Raw genomic sequence first — 13,533 nt, 5'->3', positions numbered from 1 at the left:
CACGAATCCAAACAGGATTCAGTATTCGGTGTGATATTTACATTACTTTGCGTTTCTTTCAATAACGATAGGATAATTGTGTTTTTTAGACACAAAGCATCATTTCTCTTCACACAAAGCAGGAAATATCTCTGAGGTTACCATCCTGTGATCCCACTGGTCCATCTACTGGGTGATTTACATTCCCACCCTCACCTACAGCCACGAGCTGCAGCTGTTGACCCAAGGAATCAGATCGTGGCTCGAAGAGGATGAGTTGAGCCTCCGCCGACGAGTGTCTGCGATTATGGGAAGTGCTCAGACTGGAGTCTCTTTTTGGCCTTTTTCAGTTTTATTAGATAAGTGAAGAAACGACAGGAAAACGAGGACAGACAGGTAGCAAAGGGCTGCGGGTCGACTCGGAACGGCCGTTCTCAGCACTATGACATGTGGGCGTCCTCTCAACGCACCCAGTTAAACCGGCACCCCATAGTGGAAACTTCTGAACACATTAAGGAAAAACTGATTCTTCAGATTAAGTAAATGAAGGTTGTATAAGCTCACACAGCACGTATTGAGTGCTTTTGAAGAGAAGATTGATGTGCAGTTCAGTTTACTTTAAAAACTACTCATCCATCCTTTTCTAGTTTTATTTTAATAAATATTTAACCGATTGAGTTAATTAGTTTCTCAGTTTTACTGGATTTTCAGGGCAGTTACTGGATCATCATGGCTTCCTGTTTTGTGTGCCAGTTTTTTTTTTTTTTTAAATAAGGATGCTGACACACAAAAAAAAGCAAATTGACTGTCACACTGTTCGCAGCCAGCTCAAATGTGATTGGTCAACAATCACGTCCCTGTCTGATGCTTTTCATGTCAGGCACAAAAAAAGCTATAAAAGTCACAAATTAACATCAGAAAACACATTTTTAGTAACGAGTCTGACCCAGAGTTCAGTGCCACACGGACTCTTACCAAACGTCTGCGATCTTTTGTAATCGGGCAGAAAAATACGACAAAGCAGAAAAGCACTGGGATTTTATTAGACACTACAATGTACAGAGACAGAGGCTGAGGGCTGAACAGCACAAGTAAATGTTATGCATCCATTCCATGACAAGCAAGACCGAGTACTCTAAGCCGCACACTCTGAAACAGTCTTTTGGTGTTGCCATGAATACAATGGTTACAGTTCTGGTGTAATGTCCAAAATAAGACATGAGAGAGTTATTAGTATATATAATGTGTAGATATTTTGATGCACTAAGAAGCCCTTCAGTGCAGATCTGAACTTATCCGAGTGGCGCTGCGATGAAAACTACATTGCTGAGAGACTGGGAAACAGTCGGTGTATTCAAGGCACTGGAATAGACTCAGGATTATGGATAACATTTCCGGGTGAGGTAGTGAAATCACTTGACAGTGAGGTCATTTTGGGATACACGTGGGTTCATTATTGGCTTTCTCCTGTATTTATATATACACGCACGGCATACGATTTCATAGAAAGGTGCTCCGGAGATTCTGGAGGCATCGTTCCAGTCTTTACCGCAAACTCTGTTTACGCTCTCCCGTGTGCCTGTGCAGCTATGGAGAAGGAAACGTCTAAAGCGCTGAAGCACTGAGATGATAGTTTACAGTTACAAAATAATCATTTTACATCGCGCACGCCTTTGGATCAGATAGATTACGTTCAACAGACTCTGGTGCTGAGGCTGGAATGTGTGAGTTTTGTTTTACTGGGCGGATATCAGCCTTTTTTGGGGTCGTTCCTTTTTTCTTCCAACTTCGTAAAGAACAAAATGGAAATTCACGACTAAAATTTCAACACGTCACCACAAACATAAGTCCAGGGATGCCAGTAAGAAAATAAAATCATTTACTCAAATCAAAGTTCTGTTTACCAATTATAGAGATTTACTTACTTTCAAAATGCAAATAGATAAATTAGACTTTAACCTACTAAAATGTGAGTTGTGCAGGAATGTAACATTATTCATGTGGAAAATGCCATACGTGCTGGATTACATGAATAATTCCGTATTTGGGAATATCATCTCCAATACTCCAGCACATAAAACCACAAACTGAGTTTATTACGTGTAGAAAAACAAGGATAAGGACCAAAAAAAGTGGTGGGTGGTAATTTTGTTACCAGATGATCCACTGCAGAAAAATTCCATTAATTTCATTTTAATGCTGGCACATCTGAACTTCCATACAATAAGCTGAAGCTTCAGCATTGGACTGAATGCTCGGAAATTTCTACACTACAACAACGTTGTAGATCTTCACTGTCAGCCTTTGTTTAAAGAAGAAGAAGAAAAAAAAAAAAAGCTTCTTGGTGTCTATCACTCAGGTTCGGGACACGTTACAAGTGCATTGGCCAAAAGGAACCAATCGCACGGAGCAGCAAGAGTAACCAGCGACAGATTTCCCTTCCTTCATAGTAACTTCATCCCATCGAAGAAGAAAACCAACGAGCTGTGTGAAGCGTTTCATTATGTAGCAGGAAATTCAATTAAAAGCTTGCTCACGGGCAGCTTCGGATCCCCGGGGAGGCTGTGACGCTAACCGCGGTGAACGTGCGCGGGCCCAAATCTCTCTTCTGAACCGCATTTGCTTCTTTTGAGTTACATGAGATTTATATGGGAGCCTAAACGTGGCACCTGCACAAACCAGAGTGTCATAATAATAACGATGCCCGGGAGCTTTTTGGGTGCCGCTGGATGTCCACAAATCTCTGTAAATCTACCACATCCTACCTGTTACAGAATATCAAAATACCAGTATATGCATTTGTCTTTGAGTTATACATTTGTATTCTTTAATTATTTTCTGGATCTGTTGTGCCTTTAAAATACACAGTTCAGTAATGTATAGGAAAAATACTGTACAAAAAGAACAACTTATAGAATAGGTCTATATAAACATATCTCTTGTAACCAATATATCATCTCTGTTGTGAATCGTTTGGTCTGCAGTAAACAAATCGATTGAGTTAACCACAGTATTGGACAACACCATCCAACTCTTTTTGTCAACACCTTTTACATTCATACAGCCATCTTTAAAAGAAGGCAAACATAGAGCTATGAGGAAAGACTACAGACATCTGGATTGATTTCTAAAGTAAAAACACTCATATTAATCATGCTAAGTTGAACAGAAGCAAAAAAAATCGACAACTTTGCAAAAACAAAACAAAAAAAAGGAAAAAAAAGGGAGAAAATAACCGCAAAGAGCTTTTCATTCTGTCAAAGAAATCATGCTTAAATCTGAAAAACAAGGAGGCTAAATAACATCAATGTCAAGAGTAGTATTAATACTAACAATTATATCAACAGAAATATATATGTATATATATATTTTTTTTTTCTCAAAACAACAATCTTCCATCTGAGAAATAAAAGGTAGATAAATATGAGTTAGAGGAAATTGAGCGAGTGGAAACATTGCACTGGATCAGATTGTGAGACACGCATTAGTGCAGATGTCAACTAACGTTAGCTTAGTTAACGAGCTAGGATGCAATGTGGAGAGAAGGCGGAGCTAAGAGATGCTTGTGTCGGGTTAGCGGTGGACAGGAATTATTGCTCAGTGTCCGAGAGAGATGAAGGAAAGAAAAATGGGCATGACTGCAGAGGAAGAGACATGTTTTCTTTACGTAGGGGGGGGCGGAGTTACCCAACTAAAATACAACATGAACAAACAAAAGAGATGATGTTGTTAACAGAAGAAGACAACTTTAACAGGGCTTAAAAAACAAAAACAAAACGCAAGTTTGAAGCAGGAAGCGGGCGCTTAAGCTCGTTACGGGGACACGAAGAAGAAAGGAAATGACAGTTTTCAGTCCTGATGTCACGTATAAAATCGGTATGAAAGTGAACAACAAACATGGCATCACTTCTCAAAAGGTGGAAGGTAGCGGGCGGGGGGATTCAGCTGGTGGGTTGGCTCATGACTCCTCACAGTACATTAAAGTGGGAAGTATGCAGGTGTAAATATATATATATCATTATCCATGTATATGTATATATATTTAGTCAAACAATGTGTACAGAAATTAAAAGAAGGTACAGACAAATTGAAGCTTATGATAGAAGTCAAAAATACCAGAATCATACAGGTGTGTGTTGGTGTGGGAGGAGAAGGGGCTCAAGGGCCAGGGGGTACTGGGGGGGGGATTCAGTGCCACCAAAAGAGACACATTGTCCTTCAAATTCGAGGGGAAGGGAGGTCTGGGGAGTAGAGTGGGTGTCAGGTGGAAGGAGGGGGCATGGTGGTGGTGCTGGATGGGCAGGGTGGGGATTTGAGGGCTCACAGGGGCCCGTGCCGGGTCTCGTATTTAGCCAGAACGTTCTTGCAGCGGCCCAGCTCCTTCCTCAAGTCCGCTACCTCCAGGCGGAGAGCGGCGTTCTCCTTCTCCAGGAAGGAGGCGCGGATGGCAATCTGGTTCTCCTTCAGCCGCCGGGCGTCCCTTGACCGCTTGGCTGCCACGTTGTTCTTTCTGCGCCGGGCCCAGTACTTATCATCCTGCGGAGAACAGTGGGGACAGGATGGGGAGGTCAAGAGTCTGAGCTAAAAAAAACAGTAAACACAGCTCTGAATGTGATGCCTGTTCCCGATCCATCCACTAGGGGGAGACAGTGATTTATTCTAACTGCTGAAAGCTTATGCTTTTCCTTATTTTCTGTCATTTGTACACAGTTAAAAGGGTGAATGCTCATATTTAACGTGCTCACAAATAATGATGCTCTAAACACTAAAGTTTTAGTACCTTTTCCTACTTTTGGCTCTGTATGATGTCATAAATAGGGGACATTCCTAATATAGTTGTCTCGAGCATACCTCTCTGTGAGCGAGAACAGAAACACGTTACTGTTCGAATTATAGTTGTTTTGTTTTGCTGCACATGCACGACTCATACATGCATCACTTACACCGTTAGTGCAGACTTACAGATTTCATGTGTATTCCTTTTCAGTGAAATAATTATTCATAAGTATGGTTGGGGAAACAAATGGGGGCTCATCCGGGATTTAGGTGTAAACCCTGCAAAATCGCTACGCTCAATAAATTTGAAATGATCCCCAGTCCCACATTTCAAATGCAAAACCCTTTTTTAAATTGATATATAAATATTATCTCCAACTTGAATGTAGCCATTATCTTTGTTTTTTTTGCATGACTTGAATTTAAGAACACAGATTGTTTTGCTTATAGTTCAAAAGTCTTCCTCCCCCTCATTGTTTAACTTGCTTCAGACTCTCACATTCTTACATAACGGCATTTCAGCTAGAACATGAAATCTGATCTCACACGGCTATAAACACAAACACAAAGAGACGGAGCAGCGGGTCACCTTCAGGTCCTCGGGGATGAAGACCTTGCGGGCTTTTTTGATCATCGGCTGTGGCTTCAGCTCTTCGGCAGAGAACTTGCGTTTCCTCGGATCAAACATCTCCTGGCCCGGCACGCTGGACAGAGCCAGGTCTGCTGGGTCGGGGTCATAGGTCACGGGCACCTGAATGGACTCTGGGTCGATGGGGCTGGGGGTGTCCCGGGCTGAGGACAAAAGACACATTAGCTGTCAGTAAGTGCGCAGAAGCATGCAATTCTCTCAGCAAGAGCTACATGTTGAAAGCCTTTCGTGATTTGAAATCAGCAGGACCTAAACAATAAGCACCTCTAATTTTGGCAGAAGCAGCGCCCTTAAGGTTCTGAGTTGTACTTCTATTTAAAGAAAGCAGCGAGGCAACACGGGTGAGGCCCAATCAGCAGCTCTAAAGCTGGACCAAGGACAAAGGAGGACGCTCTTTCTCTCCTCTGAATGCACACATCTTAGAGCAGCAGGAGGAGATGTCAGGCTTTGACTTGAGGACAGGTGGCTACTTTTATAGAAGACAATCTTTGTGCCTCATTTGCCCAGCAGGTGGTGCAAGCACACAAGCTTTAAAAGGACAAAGAAACACACACACACACACACACACACACACACACACACACACACACACACACACACACACACACACACACACACACACACACACACACGCCTCACTTCTTACAAGACACGAAGACAAACAAGATCTACGCGCTTATTATAATGAACTGTTAATACTGCTGATTTCACTGATTGTCTAGAGATCTCAAGGAAGTCAACTCTCAAACCATCTTGAAAGCTATCAGCAGCCCCCTCCCCCCATCTCTACCTGCCTGTCGTGTGAGACTTCTCCAACCAATCTCAAGCTGAGGGCCAACGAGTCCAGTTCGCTGAACATTTACTGAGTGATTCATCACATTAGCACTAATTAGTTTTGTGATTAAAAACCCCATTTGTATTCCCCACTTAGAAAAAAAAAAAAAAACAGCGAATAAAGCGAGTCACAGCGGCCTACATTCCCACGAGCTGCCGATCCACTGGCAGCTCATACATCACGACCCAAATTGTTGGACTTGTGAGCGGCCATGGCCAATGAATGCTGCAGACCTTCATCCAGCGTGCACACAGTCGCACCGCTTTCTGCTTTTGGATGCCGTGGAGGTTTGAGAACACTTGCATTTAAAACAGAAACAGACTGAATCCTTGAGCTCACTCTGCGTCTGTCTGCCCCTCAAGAGGCACCGTCCCAACCACAGGAAGTGACGGTTCCTTCATCACATGACAAGAAAACCTCGAGAGAGTGGCCACCCTGCTTCGGATTTCTCATAGAAAGTAAAAGGAAAACAACATTGAAGCAGGTTTGTTCGGAAAAAACGATGCAGGAGTATTAAAATGACCGATTATCAGCTCATAAATCTGAGGAAAAGGGAATTTCCTCTGGCATTTTTTCTGGGAATGGTTACAGTTGGATATCTTCAACCTCTTTATTAACTTTCTTGAAAATTCAGCATTAAACTTATTTGAAAAAACTGGAATTATATAATAAAAAAAGAACAGATTTAATACCAGCTTTTGATATGTCAACATATTTTTTGCTGTGGTCCCAAAATGTGGGCTGTAGCCCCCTGTTGGTCTATCATGGTATTGTGGGCTTTTTTATTTTATTTTTTATTCTCAATGTTATAATTATGAGTATAGATACTTAAAAAAAACCTCAATCTGAGATAAAGGCTGCGGGCTAGACAACGAGCAATACTGATGACTTGTTTGGTGAATAAGGTGTTTTTAATAATATCTTTTAGCAAGTCAACTAAGGTCGGGTCGGTAAGTAGAGTCACCGTTTCCAGAGTAGAGATAAATCTGTCTGTAAGCTAAGATACAAATAGCTGAACTCTCTTCCACCACCATTCATAAACCGAGCCCTGCTGGAGAGCAAAGCCTCTTACCAACTAAAACTGGAGTTTGTCTGCCAACCTGCAAATACCCAACCTCACCCTAATCACCTTTACGAGCCACTGGGATCTCCTAATTACCAGAGTTACAACACAAGCCCGTTCATTGACCTGCAGTATCCTAAACTAATGGACCGCACATTCCAGGGGAGAGGAAGTAGTTGAATGTGGATGCACAAAATAGTTCCCTCCCTGACCAGGAAATCTAAAATTAACAAGGCATGAAAGGTAGTCTGTCTTATAAAAAGCTGTGGGAAAGCAGGATTGAGCTGAGAAATACCCGTGGAACTTGTTTTCCTTTGTGGACTTTATCTCTTTCGGTGCGCCGCTGGTTACAGGCTGTTGTCACGCTAAATGATCGTATCGAGCTTACTGTGAGTGTAATCATGTGGCTGCGTGGGTGATAACACGACGGTCGGCGATAAGCGGAGCTGGTGGTCATATCTGTGCGCGGGGATGGAAGTGCAGCAGAACTCTGACCTCGGAGTGACACGAGCCCAACAGCAGTCACTCGATACTGTGCAAAAGCGTTAAAGGCCACAAGTGCTGTTCCTCTATGTTGGCTTTAAATGATGCTTCTTTAAGCTGGCAGTCAAAACGTATTTGCATGACGTAAAAATCCTAGTGGCAAGGTAAAAAAAAATGCACCAACTCAAAACAAATTTGATTAAAGCGTCCTAAATCAGATATTAATTATACCTCTGGGCCATGGGGCTCCATTGGTGTCTAAAACTATTAAAATTACAGTGAAGCACCAAATTCCCTTAAGACCGTGCACCCACCCCACCCCGTTCATTATAATAAGTGCGTAGATTTTGTTTGTCTCCGTGTCTTGTAAGTCAACAGGACTTCATTCCTCGAGGGCACTCATGCAGGACGGGCTGGTCCTGCAGAGGAAAGCTACCATTTCCACAAGACCAGCGGAAACTGGCCACAACAACAAAGCGGAGAGATATTTTTCGCCACGGCTCATTTTCCCCCTCATCAAGCCACCTTTCATAACTTAGTGGAATGCGCCACAACACATCCTTTGACCCCTCCTAGATCTGACTTCCCCTTTGCCTCCTGCCAACGGTGTAGCAGAGTCCATCTTCTGAACCAACCGCTAGTTTGAGGACAACCATCCCCCTCTCTTTTATTTGTTTGTTGCTTGTGATAACTTATCAGCTGCCTGTATCGCTAGACGACGGTGGCAGTGTGGCTGGTTAGACGAGACTAGACTCGCTGAGCTGGAACAATATTGCGCTCACGTGACCGAAGCACACCCGAGTCCATGTGATCTCTGCAGGGTACAGTCTGTGCCTTGGCTCTGAGTCCGAGGCTGTTTTAGAGCTGAGCCCGGCGAGGGAGGGGGAGGAAGACTGGACAGGAAGTGGACAGCATTGTAGGGAGGGAAGGAGAGGTGGGGAGCGTGAAAGTGAGAGTGAGTGAGAGACGGAGGGAGGAGGAGACAAGAGAAGCGGGCAGGTTTCATGCCGTGACAAGCTCCTGTTTGCAGCTCAGCGCTGCACACGGCGCCTGCATGTGTCCGTCACATGGCCCGGCATGCTGCAGGAAACCCCAGCCACGTTCACGTGAGAGACAAATGTGAAGAGGCAGACAGAGACAGACCCAAGCAGAACACACACACCTACACACACACACACACATACGTCTTTATGCACATGTGCACCCAGCCTCTAAGAAAAAACCCCATAAGGTACAGATGCACCTCCACTGAGTAAGGTTAGCTCCTCAAACTCTAGTCTGCACAACTTTCTATACAACCTAATGGATGATTTGTTAATTACCAGTTCAACTATAATCAATCAAAAATAAGCATTTAGCGTTTTCTGGTAATCAAATGTCAAAATGTGCTTGCACTGATACGTCACCCAATGTGAACCCTGTGTATGCCAGCATTTCCGCAAATAAAGCCGTCATGTTGCATGAACTTTAAGTTGGCTGACATTCAAAAACGCATTCAACTGCTCAAAGACTGTAAAATGGGTCAGCTATTGGTCACAGCAGAAATATGGACTGGAACCAACCACTGGTCAAGCTGTTATTGGATAACTTGATATCGGGCCACAATTTCACAGCTGATGCATTCAAAGCGAAAACTTTACATCAAAGCACTCACAGCAACTTGCTTCTTTAAAAGTCATCATTAAACTGCTGCATAAACATTTTTCAAGAGGAAAAAACTTGACCCTCAAAAAAAATTATACAGTATATATATATATATATATATATATATAAAATGATGTTATTAAGTCTATTCATTTGATTTTATTATAAATGGGAACAGGAAATGGTCTATATATAAATATAAAAAATAAAAATCACACTTTTCTAAATGTTTGCCTCGCTATTGTTGTCGTGCAAACACTGTGAAACTCACAGCCGACACCACAGAAACTTTGGCCAATTACAGCGTCAGAGAGAGCGCGCCACTATTAGTCACTTGCGTCATGAAGAGATAGCAGTGTAAGCTATGTCAGCGCAAACGCTGAGAGGTGAAGGTCATAATATTTGGTTTTTATTACTGTTTTATGGATAGAAAGGCTTAAAAGGCAACAGGTGTTACAAATGTAACAGCTGGATATTTTATCGGGTTACCCAAAGATGCAGTTTTTTTGTTACTGATTCGACTTTTTGTGCCGCGAATGCGATCAAGTCTTTATTATGTCTTCTAGCTCTTCATCACACCATCTTTGAGCACTTAATCAGCATAAAGAACGACACAGATATCAATCAATGCCGATACTAATCATCGGCTTTCATATACATAACGAGGACGCAGTGGAACGTTTCAGTGTCTTTGTAAAAGCCACTTGGTCAATAAAATGTAGCTAATTAAACTTTCATTTGAACCTTCTTTCTTATCAACGCCTGGTAATATTTTGGTAGCTTTCCATGACCCAACTTGGTTCAAGAGCTAAGATTTGGTGCTGTGTAATGTATTTAGCATATTAGAGTAAAGCCAACACAATGCTGACAATACCTCATCAAGGTTTGTTCCTTCCTAATCTCCAAACTCAGAGGCACGACGCGCTGAGGGGGAGTTTTCTTTTCAGGTGCCAGTACAACAGCTGCGTAGCATTTATGTCGGGACTCTGTTTGCGGCTTTTAAGAAAAGAGTGATTTTATAGACGAGGAGTCGACCTTGACCCATCTGATGTCAGGCCAAATCACCAGTCATCCTCTATTATCATCCAAAGTCTTTGGTCAGATCAGTCCACGTTCATCCTGATTATCAGTTGTGTCATTGAAATATCACTCAAACTATTAGGCACTCACTTAATCAGGACGCCCCCACTTGAGCATCGAGTAACAAACATAAAGAACTTCTTGCTTCCCTTTAAATGCAGAGACCTCGCTCCGTTTACATTCGTACCGAAGGCCGGTCCTTTAAACTGACTTCAATCCTTCTGGTGTCTGGCGTAAAACCCAAACAGAATCTGGCAGCGCCTTAACAAACTCAGTCACACAGTTTAGCGCCTCCGCCTGAATGCAAACTGCCCACTTAATGTTAGCTCATTACAATAAAAGAAATCTTCCTGGATGAGGAGCTTTAGCTTATCAACACGTCACTGAAACGCTGGAGCTCTGCACCGAAACAAAACATGGTTCTAACACCTAAAATGCTTTGAGGATTTCATGCAACCAATAAAGAAATAATTAGACGGCACCTTAAAATTCATTCAAAAGTCACATCACCGAGCTGAAAAGAAGTATGTGTGCAAACTAAATGAAGCTCAGCAGTATGTAGTAGTCTCTGAGTCACATTTCTGAGTAATGTAAACAGCCGATGTCAGTGTTTGCCAAACCCAGCAGGGATTTATTCTGAATGAAGACGATGGAAACTAACTTTAAAAGGGTGAATCTGAAGGCAACAATACAACTTTAGAAACACAACACAGAAAACAACCATGACTAATGCCTGACACGGTTGGTGCGGGAAGATTTGTTCTGCTAATCGGAGCTTTGTGAATGAGATTGTACACCACCCTTGAACTTGAGCTTGCTTACAGGCGCTCCAAAGTTCAGTGCAGGGCTGTATAACAGGACTAAAGTGTGTCAGGGTGAATTTAAGGTGCGATGCAACGCTCCAATCAGGAGCTAAATGAGAAAACGCACAAGATATTGTTCTGTCTCAGCGTCCTGGCTGATAGTGAGTAAATGTGGCGAGAGTGTGCTTGCACCAGGTGAGCAAACAGGAGGACGGACCTCTCGAGGCCTCCGCCCCCCCACCCCGACACTGAAAGGGTACAACTAACTCACGTGGCCTCGAGTATTTCGAGGTGCATGATAGGCTCCACTGCATAGGCTGCCTACCTGCTGTGCTGGGGCTGTGGAGGCAGGTCTGAGGCGCCATGCCCGTGTGAACTGATGTGGTGGCACGGCTGCTGAGGTCAACCACGGAGGGCGTGGGCGGGGCAGGTGGCGGGGCCTGCTGCAGAGGGGCCTGCGGCGGCTGCGCCGTCTGCGGGGCCTGGTCGCTCTGGGCCGAGTTGGCGGGGATGCCGTTTTCCGACAGGAACTCCTCCAGGTCCATGTACTCCAGCTGAAAGTTGTCCCCATCGTAGGGCAGGGTCTTGTCCCAGAGGGTCGGGCCAAGGAAAGCCGACTGTGGATGGCTGGCTGCGCTGCTCTCATCGTCCAGCTTCTTCTCCTTCTCCTTGTCCTTCCCGAATCCTGCAAATGTTTGCACACAGTCATTTTATTGTCTTGCTTTATTGAGGGAAATCACGGGTCAGATCTTGGTTATAAATAGACAGGGTCTCATGTTAAAAAAAAAAGGGTCAGTTTAACCAATTTTCCAAAAAGGGACCAAATTAAACGATTAACCGAATTTAAAATACTTTATTTATCTGTGCAAGCACCAGATGTTAAAAATAACAAAAAAATAATATGTTAACTTATTAAAACACGCCAATAAATTATTTCTGATGGGATTTCAGTGTGTCATCTTCCAATAATGTAAGCAACATTAAAAGTATTGGCTCCAAGTGTGCTGAAGCGGTGACAAAAGTCCAACATTTTACACCACAGACAAATAAAACCATAGAAATGCACATAGAAACCTGTAACTTGGATGGAATCACCTTTTAAAAATTAATAACCTGCTCTCCACTCATATTTAAATACATTTTCACTCAATGCATCCAAGAATCCAAACAGAGCGCAAACAGCAGCAGCTTCATAACGGAAACGACGCCCTCTATCGGCAGCCAGAGGTGGCGCTACTGTAAATCCCACAGAAGACGAGCGGGTTTAAAGGTTGCAGAAGGAGCCCGCAAGCTCAAAACGGCGCAGTCGGGAGCACATAGCGTGCAAATTAACACGCACTGCGCTAATTTACATGACAAGTACATGCTAAACAGCTCGAGCCAAAGTTCACGTCAACCTGTCAGTCAACTCACATTTAACAGATACGGACAGCGATCTGTGATAAATAACGTTACATCGACAAACGTCGTAAAAACGTTAACAGGAAAGTCACAGCTGATGGATTTAGCGAACCAGTGTCCTTCATCGCCTCCGATCTGTCAAATCTACGCACTGAATGACCACAACAGCCCGCACGTAAACACCACGGCCGAGAGTGCGCGCTCGCGGCTTCAAGTTTTGGCCCGGTTTAAACGTACCTTCATCGTGGTGGAAAGGCAGCTTCAGCGGATTCTCCAGCAGGGATTTCAGCACGCCGTGAGTCGGCGGCAGAAAAGTTGGGTTTATAGGAAGAGGTCTGGCCATTTTCTCCATATGTCTTGAAGGGCAATTTGAGAACAAAGCTCACAAAGACTTAAATTCCCCCCCCGAAAACAAAAGAAAAAGAGGCAACCGAACTCGCTGGCCGATCCGTGAAGGTCCCGCGCAGGTGGAATAAACGACGCCGGTGCTCGGAGGGAGACGATAGGGTTCCGCGCAGCAGCAGGTCGGCGAGCGGCTGGCTGTCTGTCGTCGAGGGCGGCTGGCAAATAGCTGGAGGAGGAGGGCAGAGGGAGGAGTGTCGCTGTCAGAGCTCCTACACTCCTCCATCCATGTGCGGAGACGGATGCCGGTGACGTCAAAGCACCGGGAGGGCGGGGAGCGCGGCGCGTTCGGAAAAAAAAGAAAAAAGAGTTGCTTCAGAGGTGCGTTCAGTGACAGTCGGAAACATTGGCTTTAATCAAAGTACGTGTCTAGCAAGTACACATACATTTAGATTTACTTTTAATTATTTTTCAGTTT

General features: G+C 43.8%; 1 protein-coding gene across 1 annotated transcript; it reads right to left on the bottom strand.

The window, feature by feature from the left end:
- Positions 1-1,000: 1,000 nt before the first annotated feature.
- Positions 1,001-13,302, bottom strand: hlfa (HLF transcription factor, PAR bZIP family member a). The gene is made up of 4 exons (XM_085272146.1): positions 12,951-13,302; positions 11,638-11,997; positions 5,345-5,547; positions 1,001-4,515 (listed from the first exon to the last, which is right to left on the bottom strand). The coding sequence occupies exons 1-4, from the start codon at positions 13,063-13,065 to the stop codon at positions 4,300-4,302; spliced, it is 894 nt and encodes a 297-aa protein (XP_085128272.1). The 5' UTR covers positions 13,066-13,302; the 3' UTR covers positions 1,001-4,299.
- Positions 13,303-13,533: the final 231 nt, after the last annotated feature.

Source organism: Mchenga conophoros, linkage group LG4, assembly GCF_057382185.1.
Source record: "Mchenga conophoros isolate Kocher_MC1m ecotype Shallow Benthic linkage group LG4, M_conophoros_male_GT1.1, whole genome shotgun sequence".
NCBI lineage: Eukaryota > Metazoa > Chordata > Actinopteri > Cichliformes > Cichlidae > Mchenga > Mchenga conophoros.
Note: the sequence above shows the minus strand (reverse complement) of the source record. Positions and strands in the feature narration are given on the sequence as shown.

Excerpts from the sequence above, each read along its gene's own strand:
- hlfa (XM_085272146.1), bottom strand. The coding sequence starts at position 13,065 with ATGGAGAAAATGGCCAGACCTCTTCCTATAAACCCAACTTTTCTGCCG. Across the intron at positions 11,998-12,950 it reads GCCTTTCCACCACGATGAAG|GATTCGGGAAGGACAAGGAG; the intron begins GTACGTTTAAAC and ends AAACATTTGCAG. Across the intron at positions 4,516-5,344 it reads TCATCCCCGAGGACCTGAAG|GATGATAAGTACTGGGCCCG; the intron begins GTGACCCGCTGC and ends TGTTCTCCGCAG.